Source organism: Mytilus galloprovincialis, chromosome 4, assembly GCF_965363235.1.
Source record: "Mytilus galloprovincialis chromosome 4, xbMytGall1.hap1.1, whole genome shotgun sequence".
NCBI lineage: Eukaryota > Metazoa > Mollusca > Bivalvia > Mytilida > Mytilidae > Mytilus > Mytilus galloprovincialis.
This window is the reverse complement of record NC_134841.1, coordinates 17,191,572-17,209,534: the sequence shown is the minus strand read 5'-3', so window position 1 is coordinate 17,209,534 and position 17,963 is coordinate 17,191,572. Positions and strand designations below refer to the sequence as shown.

General features: G+C 30.8%; 1 protein-coding gene across 2 annotated transcripts; it reads right to left on the bottom strand.

The window, feature by feature from the left end:
* Positions 1-305: 305 nt before the first annotated feature.
* LOC143071510 (ornithine aminotransferase, mitochondrial-like) lies at positions 306-16,550 on the bottom strand. Of its 2 annotated transcripts, XM_076245859.1 has the most exons (9): positions 16,407-16,550; positions 11,985-12,176; positions 10,192-10,416; positions 5,091-5,314; positions 4,159-4,331; positions 3,173-3,251; positions 2,412-2,525; positions 1,948-2,086; positions 306-982 (listed from the first exon to the last, which is right to left on the bottom strand). In XM_076245859.1, the coding sequence occupies exons 2-9, from the start codon at positions 12,163-12,165 to the stop codon at positions 819-821; spliced, it is 1,299 nt and encodes a 432-aa protein (XP_076101974.1). In that variant the 5' UTR covers positions 12,166-12,176; positions 16,407-16,550; the 3' UTR covers positions 306-818. The 2 variants fall into 2 exon arrangements, with proteins under 2 accessions (XP_076101974.1, XP_076101975.1); XM_076245860.1 differs by lacking the exons at positions 11,985-12,176; positions 16,407-16,550 and adding an exon at positions 11,713-11,745.
* Positions 16,551-17,963: the final 1,413 nt, after the last annotated feature.

Below are 17,963 nucleotides of genomic sequence, written 5' to 3'. Positions count from 1 at the left end.
TCAATAAAAAGAGATAAACAAATAAATTTATGCACACGATATAGAAAAACAGACAAAATTTTAAATATATTTACTGCCATGATTATTCTTTGACATTATAATGTCAAGTTTTATGCATAAACTAAAATGCAATTTTAATTTCTGAAATTTGCAGTAAATCGAAACAAATCAATGTTTTCTTTTTAACCAAATCTTCACATTTAATTCAACATTCAGTCTAAAACGGAGATTACTACAAAACAATATAATAATTTTTCTGAATTTTTATTTCAATTTAATATTTAAATAAAAGAAAAAAGAATTCAAACGCTACTATTCATTTTATATTATAAAACAATTAAGTCTTCATCACTGAAAATTAAACTTCAGTGTTACAAAAAGATCTATTCAAAATATAAATAACTTCAGATGTTTAAACAGTTTGCAGATCTATTACATGTAACAAGAAAATGATGCACAAAAAAATAAGTTAAGCTTTTCAATCAATCACAAATCCGAATCAAGCTATATATATAGTATAAGGAAAGAAAAATAATGAAAAGAATGATGTCCATACACCAAAAATTTAAGATATACACATTCAAGGGAAACATTAAGTTTATCAAAAATTCTGTGTAATTTTTCATATTGTAAAACCAAAAAAAGTACTGCAAATAATGTACTTCCTTTCAAATGACACAGATTGTTCCCTTCAAATTATTTAATGCCGCCAAATATTGGCAACATTTCTTGATTGAATCAAAATAAGTCTATAAGTATTTTTTTTTTCAATAATAAGCAATTATATGACCTAAAACAATCAAAATCACTAAAGTTTTCTAATTAAAGGACATCACTGTAGATTTTATAATGTTCACTGATTCCATTAACTGTTCTTCGTTCATTACAAGGGGTGGGGCAAATCTAATGATGTCACCATGTGTAGGTTTAGCTAGTAATCCGTTGTCTCTAAGTCTCATGCATACTTCCCATGCATCAAATCCTGTAAAAATATAATGAAATGTTAATTAATCTGAGTTTTAACACTTAGCAATGAAAAGGGTGAAGTAGAAAACCTTTTGACTTTAATTTTTAAGCAAAAAGGGGGGTGGGGGTGAAGGGGTGGCAAGAGTATTTCTTTTTGTGTTACAGAATATTTTTTTCCATCCTATCTATGCTATTTATGCAAGGTTATTGAATTTCAGCTCTTACCAGATCAGGATTTTCATTTAGCAAATCCCCTCCATTTCAAATCAAATGATTAATATGTCCCCTAAACATATTGGAATTTTATAGAAAAATCCACAGCCTTTATCTGACAATTTGTTATCAATAGAAGAATATAAGAAGATGACTGTGTGCAGTGTTACCATTGATTTTACTTTACAATTGTTTAATTTAAATATTAGTGAAAACAAGTACGAGTATGGACCTATTCAAGATTACCTTCAAGGATGAGACTAAACACTGTGGAACTTTTTGTAAACAATAAACAGTAGCATAACATAAACAAGGACAAACAAGTGAGTAAACTATAATGTCTAAAGTTGTATAACAAAAATCTCAGTGATAAAATCTGTAGATTTTCTGTAAAAAAAACTTGGTGTCTTTATCACAATTTACAACAAAATCCTCATTTCCCATTAGTATATGTACCAAAAATGTCATCTCTTTTTTATTAAGTATCGTTGCTGCTTTTGTTATTTTTGCTCATCTAAAATTGGGCAACACATACTTAAAGAGGGGGTCCTAACTGTAGTTGTTTGATATCATAGACGCTTTCACAATATTGGACATAAAATGTTTGCAATTTCCAAAGGTAGACTTATTTAATCACAATTTAACATTCATGGCATTGTTTCATAACTAATTTGTATAAAACATCATGGCCAATCATGTATAGATGTCATATATGTTTCCAGTCTATTCGCATATTAAATTAAAAATAAATCCTTAACGTATACTCACTTTCACTTATCACAATAGCATTCAATAATCCTTTTCCTCTTACAACCTTGACAACCTCTTTAGGAAGTGTGTTTAATTCTTTTCTTAACATTTCTCCCAGTTTGGCGGCATTATCTGCTAGTTTCTCCTCAAGTAAAACCTAGATCAAGAAAAATTATCAAATCATCTTTAACCAAGAAATGCAAGGATATACAGAATGAATAATTTATTTAATGAAGCTAGTGTTGCCTTTCCAAGAGTCTTTAACAACTAAATCAGTAAGCTTCTTTACAGGAGGGGACACTTACCACATAATGAGCTGCTGGAATACAAAACTTTTCCTAGCTTAAAAATATTTAAGAAATAACAAAAATTCCACATGAATTGGTTGAAGCAACTTTGAGTTTGTATGAATTGTTGACAAACAGACACATTGATGGACTGCAGTGGTATACCATAACAAGTCAAGGCTTATAAAAACTAACCTCTAATGAAGCTATTGCTACTTTACACCCTAAAGGATTTCCTCCATATGTAGATCCATGTTCTCCTGGTTTTATCGTTAACATTACTTCATCATCTGCTAATACTGCTGACACCTATAAAAAAAATTGTCTGAAATATTTGTTAAATTGTTGACGCAATCCCAATTTTCATACTCAATTGTATTACAGGATGTCTGAACACTCTGTATACAACCATTTTTAAACTTCTGATGTTTGTAAATATTAGTACTTATTATATAATACAAATGTAATATAAGATCATTATCTCAATTACATTGAAGATTAAAAAGGGGGAATTATTTGGAATCTGAAATTGCCAAAAATATTAATTTCTTTAATCCTTTCGAAATTGAGTCGAGAATGGCCCAGTCTGGTTGAATAATTAAACCATGATATCATAGACATGTTAAATTGACACATTTGACATAAAATGACCACTTAACTCATACTTCTTGGTAGAAACCAAATGAGCAACAGTTTTACATAAAGATCTTTTCCATATCTAGCAGAAAAAAATCTATGGTAAAGGTTGCTATTTATGACTTTTAACATACTACCTTTAGGACTATTAACAAATATCCTTAGATCTTAAACCCCACCAATCCCAACATTGACAATCTATACTTCATATTTCACATTATTGCTACTAAATCGAAAATATCTTGTCTTTTCAGCTGGAAGCAGAAAACTATAAATCAAACCTTAAGGAAGTGATAGAATAGAAACATTGAAATACTTACAGGAAATATACCTCCAGATAAAGCTTTGCCTAATACTAACATGTCTGGTCTTACACCACTGTGTTCTACACACAACATTCTGAAATAAATAATCAAAACTATCATCATAATGTTCTATGCAAAACATTCTGAAACCTTTTTTTTGTTACACATAAACTAAACAATCGATTATAAAAGTTAAAGTACAAACTAAAAAAATATTCCTGTCATGCCATTTAATTTGTCCTAACTGCCTTAGACTTACTATAAGGTATTCAGAAAATAAGAAACTGAACCGCTCACCTGGTGAAAAATTTTGCTGAGGCTTTTTTTGCTTTTCTCTTATTATTCTGTCATTCAGGTATGTTGACAGTTGTTATCCAAGGATCTTTGTTTGTAATTGTCATAAAAAAAAATGTCTACTTAGTATGACTCAAAGGAGATCAGGGCAAATGTGATTGAGACAGAAATTCAACAACAATAACCAAAAGACTGTCTACAAAGGGCAACATACAATCATCATCACGTACAAGGTTCTATACAAAACAATGTATTTTGAGCTCTTTATCTGTCAGATTTTAAGGGGTTTAAATAGTTTTGGAGATCTAACATTTCCCTTGTTTTAGTTGTAATCATACATAAAAGATCAGGTTATAATTTCTTCAGTTTTAGCCATGCAATTATGAGTATGCAACCAATCAAATATACATGAGATATGGGTAATCAATGACATAGCATCTTACTTTAAGATCAACTATAAGAAACACTCCAAAAGATGGTGAAATTGTTGATTTTACTCAGGATAAATTCATACAGCTTGAACTGAAATATGTATGTTTTTGGACAGTTAAAAGGACCTTAATTTTTTTAACAATTTTTGTCGGTATTGTTTTTGACTCAATCAAACTAAAATTTCCTGGACTCCCTGGATAATATATATATATGGTAAGGTTTAGATTCCACCCCTGAAAACAATTAGTATGTATTCATAGTGAACATCTACTCACTTTCCTGTTCTACATAGACCTGTCTGAACCTCATCAGCAATCCATAGAACATTATACTTAGTACACAGATCTCTAACCCCTTTCAGGTATCCCTCAGATGGAACAACCACACCAGCTTCTCCTTGGATTGGCTCCACCATAAAGGCACATACATTGGGATCTTGGAATTCTCTCTACAATTAAAAATGGCCATTAAAGAAGCCCCAAAAAGCCTGTATTACTAAAATTGTTTTAATGTCCATGGTAAACATTTGTCACTTTCCATCCCATTGAATTGTTATTTTATAAATCTACATTAAATTTTCAAAAAAAATATCATTGCATTTTAATTCAAATAATTAGCAGTTGCAAAGATAAGAATTTTCTCATGGCTGTGATTAGAGCATTTTTATTTCAGATCTCAGAAATAAATTGAGATACTAAATGTATTGTTTAACCACAGTTTGGAAGAATCAGGCACTGATACATTTTTCTAGATTTAAAAAAATACCTTTTCTATGTATAGTCATAGTGATGGTTGTTTTATTAACCAGAAGTCTAAAAGAAGATTATGAAATTTCCAAGCATGTACCTAGTTTTGCATGGAAAAGTAATATGCTGAACGCAGTAACATATTGATCATGTAGAAAATTGATACTTTAACAGTTCTATTAAGAAATTCTGAGGAATTGAAGTAGAAAACCAATCAAACTTGAAATGAAAAGTTCCTGCTTTAGTTATTAAAGCATTTAAGTCCCCATTGGGGACGGCCATCATAAATAACTAAATCAAATCTGATTGCAAAATGCTGGCAGTAAACTTTATAACAGCTTTCAATGAAAAGTTGAATACAGGAGTTCAACCTTTAAGGGACAATACATCTATAAAATGATAAGAACTCCACAGAGGAGATACAATAACATTATCAAATCAGAAAGATTTAATGTATTTACCTCAAGAGAACCTAAATCATCATATGGTACCATGCCAAATCCTGGCATGTATGGTCCAAAGCCAGAGTAACTTGAAGGGTCTGTAGATGATGAGATAGCAGCTAGGGTACGACCCCAAAAATTACCAGCAGCAAACACAATCTTTGCTTGGTTATCTGGAACTTTCTTTACATTATAAGCCCACTTCCTGGCTAATTTACAGGCTGTTTCTCCTCCTTCTACTCCTAAAATCATTGAAATTGAAAGAATCTTTTGAAAGTCGAAAATCTGAACATTTTTCAGCTTGGGCATACAGAACAATTTAAATAGTTTAAGGTCAAGGAACAGTAAATGGGCTATGTCGCCGATCTTGCTAAGATTTTGCATGCAACCTTGGCTGGGTGAACTACAACTGAATATAAAAAAAATAATGCATTTATCTCTTTTTTTTTATTTGAAATATTGCAGATTGATTTCATTAAATATTGGTGAATTTTTGTATAGAAAGCACATATAACATGTAAAATCGGCGAAAAAACATATACAATTTGTCTTAAAATCGCCAAATCTCTAATTCTACAGTACTCCATAGATTTTTCTTCAAAAACTATATGTTGTTGCCACATACATTTCTGTTTTAATGATATAAAAAAATTATTTGGTCACCGACTTCGCTTTTTGTCTAAAAATGAATGTGTTACCGAAATTGGTAGTGAAAAACGTCAAAAATCAACGTTTTACGGCCTGCATCGCGGCAATGTTACGATTATTTCGACATTTTATTGGATTTTTTGACAAAGAACACAACTTTGAATGATTTATACCGTAAAAATGAAGTCATTGACCCTACCATTATTTTGCATCATTATAACGGAAATTTATGTATCAACAACATATAGTTTTTTAAAACAAATCTATGGAGCAGAATTAGAAATTTGGCCATTTTAAGCAGATTTTTTGCAGATTTTATGTGCTTTCTATACAAATATTCACAAATTTTGTAGAAATTCAATCAGTAATATTTTAAATGATAAATGAGATGAATGCATTATTTTTTCGATTTTTAGTTGAAGTTCATTGATCCAGACTTGTATGCCAAATTTAACTAAAATCTGTGACATAGCCCATTTACTGTAACTTGACCTTAAGTTGAGTAAATTTGCATACATATAGTGAACTCCTCTCAAATATGTTCAACCCTATATCACAGTGGCCTGGATGTTATTAATTGCAGTCTTTTAATAAATATTGATTCTTTTGCACATTTATCAGTCCATTGGTTTTCTTGTTTGAACTGTTTACATTTTGGCATGTGGAAGCCTCTAATGGCCTACTTATAAAGGTCACCTATAGTTGCTTACATTTTTTTTAAATCTACTTCATTTGGTCTCTAATGGATAATCATCACATTTTTTTTGCAATCATACCACATGTTATGTGGGTCTTAAAAAAAATGTTAAAGATTTCTGACATATGAACTTAGAACTTATTCCCTATTGCAGCTCAGTCTGAATTCCTTACAACATCTTAGTTAAAGTATTACTCTTTGTATAATCTTTGACATTACATTCTAGTAGATCAAACTTTTTAAGTATGTGAATATCAGTACTTGGGGCTCCTTTTAATACACTGATGTTAAATTTAATTAATGACCCCCAACATTTTTTAACTAAAATTATGGAAGTCATTTTCATGATTATGCTGTGCATATGATTTGTTCCCAAATCTTAACATATTAAGGATGTACTTAGGTGAGGTTTTGGAATTTGTGTTAGATTTTCAGAATCCTTGTTGGTTTTTTACCATAACACTCATTTATTTTTTCATCTAAGACTTTATAGCTCATAAAGGGTCATTTGTAAAAATTTATGCAGATTCTTGATTTTTTTCATTTAATTTAATACCCAAATACATTTAAATAATACCAATGCAAATATAAGGTAAAAGTCCGAGTAAGCCTTTTCCCTCCATATTTCAAAAATCAAATACCTTGAAAAGGATCCCCATGACCTATCAATATTTTTAGCTTATTTTGTTTCTTTTTTTTCATTTAATTTAAGACCCAAATAATACCAATGCAAATATAAGGTAAAAGTCAGAGTCAGCCTTTTCCCTCCATATTTCAACCAGATGCTCCGCAGGGCGCAGCTTTATACAACCACAGAGGTCGAACCCTGAACAGTTGGGGCAAGTATGGACACAACATTTAAGCTTGATACAGCTCTGAATTTGGATTGTGATTAAATAGTTGACACAACATAGGTTTCTGACACAGAATGAATGTGGTTTAAGAACTTAAACTTAAAAACTGAAAAATTTTAAATTGGACATTTATCTATTATGGTCCAATATCCAAAATCTAAATACATGGTTAGATTCAGCATATCATAGAACCCCAAGAATTCAATTTTTGATGAAATCAAATAATTTTCAATTTAAGACCCTTTAGACCGCAGTGTGGACCAATTTGATAACCAGGCCCAAATATTAAAAATCTACATACATGGTAATATTCAGCATATTGAAGAACCCCACATATTCAATTTTTGTTGAAATGAAACAAAGTTTAATTTTGGACCCCGATTTGGACCAACTGGAAAACTGGGCCCATAATCAAAAATCTAAGTACATGTTTATTTTCAGCATATCAAAGAACCACAAGAATTCAATTTTTGTTATAATCAAACTAAGTTTAATTTTGGACCCTTTGAACCTTTATGAAGACCAATTTGAAAACAGGACCAAAAATTAAGAATCTAAAACACGTTTAGATCTGGCATATCAAAGAATCCCAATAATTCATTTTTTGATGAAATCAAACAAAAAAAAATTTAATTTTGACCCTTTTGGCCCCTAATTCCTAAACTGTTGGGACCAAAACTCCCAAAATCAATCCCAACCTTCCTTTTGTGGTCATTAACCTTATTTTTAAATTTCATAGATTTATGTTTACTTATACTAAAGTTATAGTGCAAAAACCAAGAAAAATGCTTATTTGGGCCCTTTTTGGCCCCTTATTCCTAAACCATTGGGACCAAAACTCCCAAAATCAATCCCAACCTTCCTTTTATGGTTATAAACCTTGTGTTTAAATTTCATAGATTTCTATTTACTTCTACTAAAGTCCCAAAATCAATCCCAACCTTCCTTTTATGGTCATAAACCTTGTGTTTAAATTTCATAGATTTCTATTTACTTATACTTTATATATATGTTTTTGACCATACAATAAAGCCTATACTTTTATATGGGTGTGTAATTTGGGGATATTTCAATCCCTTTACTGCACGTTTAATAAAAGAAAACATAACAGTGGATACAATTTACTCAAGGATACTTTGTGAAAAACTTCATATTAAATTCTGCAAATATATTTTAGGCGTTAATAGGAAGAGTACAAACTTTGCAGTTTTGTCTGAATTAGGCCATTTTCCACTTCACTATGATATAGTCAAACATGTTTTAGGATATTGGCATCGTTTAGAAAATATTGGCTCATCATTTCCCTTGTTAAAAGCTGCATATAATTGTTCTAAAAAGCTATTTGAAACAAAAAAAAAACTCTTGGTATGGATCAATTAATATTTTAAGGGAAAAAATGTCAGGCATAGAAAAACATATTCTTGAAAAATACTCAACATTTAAACTACACTGTGGTCAGATAGTTAAGGGATACTATACTGCATTGTGGAAAAAACAGCTAGACATACATAAAGATGGTAAACTTCGAACTTATGTAACATTCAAGTGCAACTATGGTTTTGAAAATTATTTGTCAATAATTCGACATTTTGAGCAAAGGAAATGTATTACTAGATTAAGAATATCTGCTCACAAATTGCAAATTGAATCTGGTAGATACCAGGGTACTCTTCGACAAAACCGAATTTGTCTCAGGTGCACCTCTGGTGAGGTTGAGGATGAAGTTCATTATTTATTTAAATGTGACACTCATTTATTAAAAAGAGAGGAAATGATGCAAAATATATTAAAATCATGTCCAAACTTTCAAAATTTAAATATTGATAACAAATTAATTTGGATAATGAATAATGAGGATCCTAATGTACTATTTGCATTTTACAAATATATAGAAGATACTAAGAATTAAAGTACAACTTAATCTGCAATAACTAATTCATTATAACTCTTTAATATGAATTTGGATACCCTGTTAAGCCTGCACAGATCATAAGAAAAATTTCAAATTCTTTGGCACCGTCCCTTGATGATCTTTGCTGGCTGGACACAGAATCTATAATCTTAGAAATATGTTTTTAAAATATATTTTCAATAATTAAGGAGCTTGACTCATCTGCATTAAGTACAAGTAGGGACTCCCCTTTAAGCACCGACTCTTGGTGCTTTCTGCAGATAAGTCATATTAAATATCCTTTATTAAATAAACTTTGTTATTTGCAGTATACCTCATAGTCAAATGTGGGAGTGCTTAATTGCTTTGTTTTTTATTGGGTTCTTTTTGTATTTTTTTGTATTTTTTTTTTTTTTTTTTTTATATATTGACATTTCTCCGCACAAACTACTAATGCCTCATGTTTGTCTTCTCAAAGTGAAGATACACTTACCGGATGCACTTGAGTCATTTTCAACATAGTATTCATTGAATAATAATACATTGCTACTATTTTGTTGAGTGTATTTTCTGTGTTATATTATTTTATTTTATTATTTTTATAACACTTGTTACATATCTTTACTGTGTGTGTATTGCATATGTTATTGTTTATAATAATATTGTCTGTATCATATGCCCTCCTGGGGCCCTAATTTGGTAAATAAAAATATTCTATTCTATTCTATTCTATTCTATTCTATACTAAAGTTATAATGCGAAAACCAAATGTCTTCGGCCAACAACGACAACGCCAACGTCATACCAATATACGACCAAAAAATTGAAATTTTGTGGTCGTATAAAAATCAAATACCTTGCAAAGGAGCCCCATGACCTATCAATATGTTTAGCTTATTTTGTTCCTTAACTAATGCTCTTCTGACTTATAGTATTAACTTTAAATTCTTGATTTATTTTATTTCACCTAAGTACATCCTTAAATGCAGGAAAAATATCTAAGCTTTATCTTCAAGTGTAAACACAAACCTGTATTCATTGGAAGTACTTTATCATACTTGAACATTTTTGTGATATATTCCTCAAATTCTCCCAACACATCATTGTAGAATGCTCTTGAGGTCAAGGTTAACTTGGATGCTTGGTCGTTTAATGCCTTGACAATCTTTGGATGACAATGTCCTTGATTACATGCACTATATGCACTTAGATAGTCGAAGTATCTGTTGCCTTCTACATCCCAAACAAAACAACCTGTACAAATCAAGAAAGAGCAAAGTTCAAATACATCGATAATTTCACAAGACCTATCAATTATATTCTGCACTCTATTCAAAACCTGACAATAGTTGATATATACAATATTAGAAGCTTTTGCATTTTCTCTCTCTTTTCAATAACTGTTTTCTTTATTTAATGTTCCAGATTATTTTTGTTGCAATTCAGTGTTCCTGTTGTTCCTTTTAGTCCAGTCAAACTAAGTTTGAACCTCAAACTAATTGCAACAGAAAATGTTTTAGTTCTAGTCTACAGCATTACGCCCCAAATATACACAGAAAAAAGTCCCATAAAATCTAACTTGAGGAAAACTGAAATTTTGCATTTTCAATTTCTTATGGAAATTAACATTGGAATGGGAGATAACTCTGCAATATGACTCTTTTTTAAGTCAGTGTTTGGTTGATTTTCTTAAAATTCATGTAAAATATGATACTTTGATGGGGTAATAAGTACATGTTTGACAACATTATATAAACTTCTGCTCATGAAAAGTACAAAACTGAAGCGTTATTGGTATTTTTAGTTTTTTTGCACAATTTTCATTAAGGAAATTGCAAATTCATGGGTTTGTGACCATTTCAAAAAAACAAATGTGAATATTTAATATTGTTTATAGCTGTAAATTATATTTGTTCACATCTACCTTGTTAAAAGAAAATGAAAAATCTAATAAATGGTCAACTAATGAATTATGGAATCTAGATTGAAGCTTGATAAAAGATATGAAGACACCTTATCAAGAATTAATACATTCTGTTGAATAGAAGCAGTACAGTTATAATTTTGCATTAATTTTTAATGATATTTCTGCCTCTTTTGCCAAGTTATCTCCCATATCAATGCAAATCTTCATAGAAATTTTAAAATCATGATTTTTTAGTTTTCCTGAAGTTAGATTTTTTGAGACTTTTTACTGTGTATATTTCATGTATTTGGGGTATAATGCTAAAGATTAAAACTTAAAAATCTTCTGTTGCAATTACTTCAAGGTTGGGGTCAAATTTATGCTAGATTGACTGTACTACTCTGTTTCCCTTTCTTATAGTTTGTAACTGGGATTTGTTTACTCTAAATCGATTTAGGACTTTAGAACATTTGCATACTACTGTTGCCTTTATTTATATCCATAATATAAGGTGATATGCGTCAAACTGAATTAAAATAAACAATTGTTTCCAGCAATAGGACAACAAAAGCCCTGATTTTTTTTCTACATTTTATAAATTAAAGGGTTGATAATGAATTATGAGCACCAATACATAAACATACCTTCTCCCTTTTCCAGAGCTACTGGTAAGGGTTGATAATGAATTATGAGCACCAATAAATAAACCTACCTTCTCCCTTTTCCAGAGCTACTGGTAAGGGTTGATAATGAATTATGAGCACCAATACATAAACATACGTTCTCCCTTTTCCAGAGCTACTGGTAAGGGTTGATAATGAATTATGAGCACCAATACATAAACATACTTTCTCCCTTTTCCAGAGCTACTGGTAAGGGTTGATAATGAATTATAAGCACCAATACATAAACCTACCTTCTCCCTTTTCCAGAGCTACTGGTAAGGGATGATAATTATGAGCACCAAACTTGTCCTCTCTTTTAAACACTTCCTCTGACTTTTTGGTCTGTGTGGCAATTGTTCTGACACCTGATCCCTGTGCACACACCTGTCTGACTGCACATGCCAATGGCTGTCTTACTAATTTACTCAACATTCTGGGTTATGCTTAAAACAAACAAAAATTTTCTCATAAGAATCACATAGCATATAATGACCCTCTATAACATTTATTTATCCCTTCTCCCCATGTTTTACATTTGATAATCTCATTCGTGAGATGTTGTTTTGTGGACTTTGACCAGACTTTACATGTACTTTAAAATTACATGTCTGGTTTGGGAAATAATACAAGTCATCATCAAACATATTTACCATTCACAGCACACATTGGAAAAATTAAACCTATAATCAGCAACAAAAATATGTATTGTTGATTTTTTATTTAAAAATTTACACTTATACAAATTAAAGAATCACTTTTTTGCAAAATATCCAATCCCTCCCTCCCATTTCCCCAATTAAACTACTCCTGTTTTATTCTTATGGCCATCAACAAGTCATCACCATATCAAACACCACAAGTAATATATGATATTGTTTGTCTTTGTTATATTTTAACAGAGACATACAATATCATACATTTGTCATATATTTCTTGTGGTGTGTGATATGTTTATTTTCCATGTCGATGCATAGGCAAGGATGTATAACTAATAAACATCCTTGGCATAGGGAATAACAAATATTTACATGGTTAAGTTATTGCGTGTCATCTTCTTTCTTTATAAATTACCTTTAAATGTTAAACTTATCACCTTATATCTTCTTAGGTTGCCATTTATATACCATTAATGTTTGTATCATACTTCATTCAAATGTGATGTTATTTTAAAGGTTTAAGGTTTTAAACAATAATTCAATTGTATATATCCTTACTTTGTACACTGTATTGACATATTTATTTGACCCATTTAAAAAGTTAAAATATTTTAAGCTATTATCTTTAATACCCTATATAATAGGATTTAATATAATAAGAATAGACAGGATACTGACATGACTGATAGATGGAAAGACTCTAAGAAGAAAATAAAAATAAATAAAATGGCTTTCAGATAAATTTATATGGTCATGATGGTAGTAAACATGAACAGTGACCTTGCTACATGTACCTATCCATGAGGGACCTGATGGGGAGTCTCATCACAATTCACAAGTTGATTTTTTTTGTCAATCACGATTCACAGAAAATAAATTTCCATCATCACGGATCAAGAAAATTCAAAAAAACGGATCAAGATAGCAGAAAAAGCCAATCACGAAGAACGAAAATAACCCATCAGGCACCTCATCCATTTAAATCATATTTTAAACTTACAAAAAATGTAGCATATGCCAAGTGTTTGCTATTAATAATATTTTTTTTACACTTCAAAGTGTATGTCATTTTACAACATCACAGACACATCATATGCCTTGCAGTTGAAAGTGCTTTTATTATAATGCAGATCTACATTCTTTATAGTATACATGTATGGGCACATTTTTTTTTAAATAGGAATCTATTTTGAAAATACTGGTATACACAGTAATATTATCACATTTTTAATATTTTAAAGGCATTTATATCCTTGGATATTTACATATCATATCATTGTTGATTGACTACATGTCTGATACTTTGTGTCCAGTGGCAAATATTACATCATCATAATTTTTGCATTAATTAGCTCTTGATGGAAATTTTACACAGGTGTGATTTACCATCTTTATCTGGATACTATAGATATGTGACTGTGGAATATTACTGAACAACCAACACAAACATGAATGTCATAAATCTGAGAACAGTACAAATGTATATATGAGGGTTTGGATGGGGTTAAATGATTAGAGAATAATGCCCTTAAAAAATGAAGATTAGAGAATAACGGGCAAAAAAAATAAAGATTAGAGAAATGCGTGGTCTAAAAATATAATGAATATTGAATGATTAATAAAAGAAAACGCTAAAAATAAACTGTTAACAGAATTTTCCCTTCTTAAAATTTAAAGAAAATTATCAAAACAGTGTTTAAGCTAGGATTTTGAGGGCTTTAGTCACTTTTGCGCGCTATTAAAATCAACCTTATTTTGTGTAAAAGCAAGGGGCCAATGATGTATATTACTAGCTTCATCTTTTGACTTTGTCAGATTTTAAGGGATTGAGGCACCAGCATGATTGGCAGTTATTGTATGATTTGACTGTATTGGCCATTATTATGAAAGATTCTGACATGGAATCCAGACAAAATTAGCATTGTAAAAATATGATTAAAGTGAAAACAAACTTGGTAAACCTTTTTTGGTTTCGTGATAACAGGCTATAGGATTCAGTCAATGTGAACTGGTTTCCGATACTTCAACTCGGACTTTTAATTCAGTGGCGGATCCAGAGGGGGGCGTAGAGGGCGAATAAAACATCTCTCAGTCATTTTGAAATTCAAATTACAGTAATACATTGCGTAGGCTGAGGATGACAATCGTGACACCTTCAAAGCGACACAGGATTTAGCAAGAACATATTGACTTCTATTTCACTATTCCACCAAACAGAAAGTAATGCTCTATAGACTATTACACTCTCATGAAAAAAAAGTTCCACAGCAATAGTATCTAACTACGGAAACATGTTTAACCCCAAACGCCCCAGCCTATTTTGAAATAATATAGCTGAATAATGATCCCCAGTCAGCATAAGCTCTATATAGATTTAAAGTCGTAAGTACGAACCATTTGATTTGAGGAGACAGTCTTGGATATTTGAGAGAAAAAAAATTAACTCTGATTTTTGCCTTAAACAAAAATTCTAGACGCAAAACAAAAATCTTGTCCACTTTTTTGCTATTAGAAACGAAAATTCCCAACAGAATTATTTAGCATTAAATGAACATGATGAATAAAAGCGGGCATATTTTTTTGTGGCAGGGGTTTTCGTGTCTGACCGGAATGTCTGTTTCGCCGAACTGATATATGGAATACTTTTTTCAAGACCAGACTGCAACCTGCCTGCTGGGTGTGGCCTTTATGTCTTCATTTGACGGCTGGCATTTATAAATTCGTTGTCATTTCAGACTCATTCTTAGCCTTTGATTGATTTGGAACCCTTTATTTCCCTTAATGTTGTTGGGTGAAACATATCAACCAAACATTTGGATAAAAATTGCTTGTTTGTCTTTCTTAACTCGTGTCGGTCGTATTTCAAATTCAATTGAATAGCCCAGCGTATATCTTGTTAACAACAAGAACTCTGTGAGGTTATTCTAACTTAACTTACAACAAACGTGCAGGATTTTCCATGCCTATGTTTTACTGACAAATCACACATTAAATGTATCAGTACATAGCTCTTGGATCCAAAGGGAGATACAGCATCTAAAATGTCCAACTCTTACACCTTACCAGCAACTACAAAATATGCATGCCCCACGCCAGGAACCGTTTAAAAAGTGCATATTTCACTTATTTAATGTTTTTAGTCCTAAAAAGGGGCCCAAAAAAAATTTCGGCTCGCTCCGCTCGCCGATCTTTACAAACTACGACCCCTCTTTCAAAAAACCTGAATCCGGCCCTGTTTATAGCTGACTATGCGGTTGGCTTTTATTCATTGTTAAATGCCGTAAAGTGACCTATAGTTGTTAATTTATGTGTCATTTGGTCTCTTTGAAGAGTTGTCTCATTGGCAATTACACCACATCTTCTTATATGTAGTCAGAATCACTGGAAAGAACTGATGAGAATTTTGACTTGTTACTTCAAGGAACAAGCACTTTAATCATGCAGAACAATACACATCAACACGTCATTGTTAAGAAAAAAATGAAAGCCTTGCTGTTGTTTGGAAATCACCGTTCTCATTTATTTAAAAGAATGTTTTTTTACTTTTTTTTAAAGATTAAAGAAAATTGGGGAAAAAATTAGAGAATAATGCGTAAAAAATCACTTTTAAAGAATAGACTTATTTTTTGAAGATTAGAGAAAAAAGGGGTGAAAATTAAATGTTTACAGAATAACAGACCCCCCCATTCAGACCCTCATATATCTAATGTTCCTGTATAAATTTAAGCTATGTATAATAAATTGTGACAAATTCACATGAACTGATGAAGTCCGAATCAAAGCGGTCGTTTACATTATACATACCGGTACTTACTTGTGTGAAATAACAAGTATACAATGTCAATGTCTCTGTCTGCATTGTTTAACTGTGTTTTTTGTATGAAATTACGATGTTTATTTTAATAATTACAAAGACAAAGTGTTATTTTTCAATTTGCTAATTTTATCATGTTTGTAAAACTCTCAATTTTTCTATATACACTAGATTCATATAAAATTACAGTGTAAATTTCTTACCTTGACTGCTTGAGAATAACTTTTTCCACTACGTAACAGCTGCTGCTGATGCAATATTATCTTGTTCACTGAATGAGGTCCAATTAGGGGGGGGCAGCTTAACTGAGAACACGTGCGGAATGGTATATTTTAAAATCCTTTATGTCATATATGTTGTGGAATTGTTTAAATTTATATATCGATCCATACTATGTCCACTAATCAGGTCAAAACTTCCACAATCAAGTGGTAACCAGTTAAGTTCAGTTCTGTTATTCAGTTCCCATGTAATATGTATTTTCCTCCATTATTATGTGGAGCACTCACCAGATTAATGCCGTGTCGAGAAACATGTATAATGGTATATTATATATATGAGTCATGATATTAATATTATTAACCAGTTTAGTGCTTTATGTATGAAACTTACTCGTATTAATAAAAGCAAAACTAGTACATTACAGACAACAACCATAACTTGGTGAACAAACCGTGAAGACCCGATTGTGGTAGAGTGTTTAGCATTAATATTTATTTTCTTTTAGAATAATTAATATTAATAAGTAGTTTTATTATATGTTTATTAAAAGTTCATCAATTCTTCTATCCTCTTACATCTTCTTAGTACAGTTCTACTCTATTTTTCTGGTTCATTTATAGTCAGTCATGTGTCTACTATTGGTCACAGTCATTGAGTTCATAGTTTTTGCCACTCTTTTTGATATACCTTGAGAGAAAGCTTTACATATAGCAGCCATATTTAAAATAGTTATATAGTTTAATATTTTGGACACTTATTCCATATTAATCAGGACCAGAATATCTTCATATTATATTAATCTGGTGATGTTTCCAAACAGGTGATAGACCTTTGTACCATATACATGGGTTAATTTATTTATGTCGTATGAATAAAACATTTAAACTTGACGAATCCTTTTATTCTGTGCAAGAACCCTATTACACCATCATAAAAAAACAGTCAGTGAATTTTCAGTTATTATCACTTCAAATATATATATTACGAGGTCCAATTTATCAGCCGTCATCGGGTAAAAACGACAAATCAAAGAATTCAACTTTATATGTAACTAATATAGGACATTGGTGTAGATTAAAAATTACACCACTCCAGACCTTATTAATTATGTGGAAAACAAAAGGGTCTGGAGTGGTGTAATTTTTAATCTACATATATTTAGTTTAAACATATTTTATTTGCTGAATTAAAGCAAAATGGATTAGACACAAGTAAATCATACTTATGAAGTCTTCTCCATAATACAATATAAAGTTACAATAATAGTATAATATAATGGACATGCATATAAAACAAACAATTTATGCAATATAATACTAGCTTTGATAGGTGAGCAAAGAGGATAGAAAGTAAAAGAGAAAAAGAAAATTTGAAAAGTCGTATAATTCTGTGACGATGACTTGTGAATTGATGACAATGATGACGTTCCGTGTCAGTAATAATAACGCTCTATCAAGGTATAAGAAATCTGTTTGACCTTTTTATGAAATTTTGAACATGTTTGAAAAATTGAATATTTTGTTCGTTCGAAAGTTCCA

Coding starts and splice junctions, on each gene's coding strand:
- LOC143071510 (XM_076245859.1), bottom strand. CDS start 12,165: ATGTTGAGTAAATTAGTAAGACAGCCATTGGCATGTGCAGTCAGACAG. Junction 4,332..5,090: donor ATGATTTAGGTTCTCTTGAG/GTAAATACATTA, acceptor TTTTAATTGTAG/AGAGAATTCCAAGATCCCAA. Junction 983..1,947: donor TGCTATTGTGATAAGTGAAA/GTGAGTATACGT, acceptor ATATTTTTACAG/GATTTGATGCATGGGAAGTA.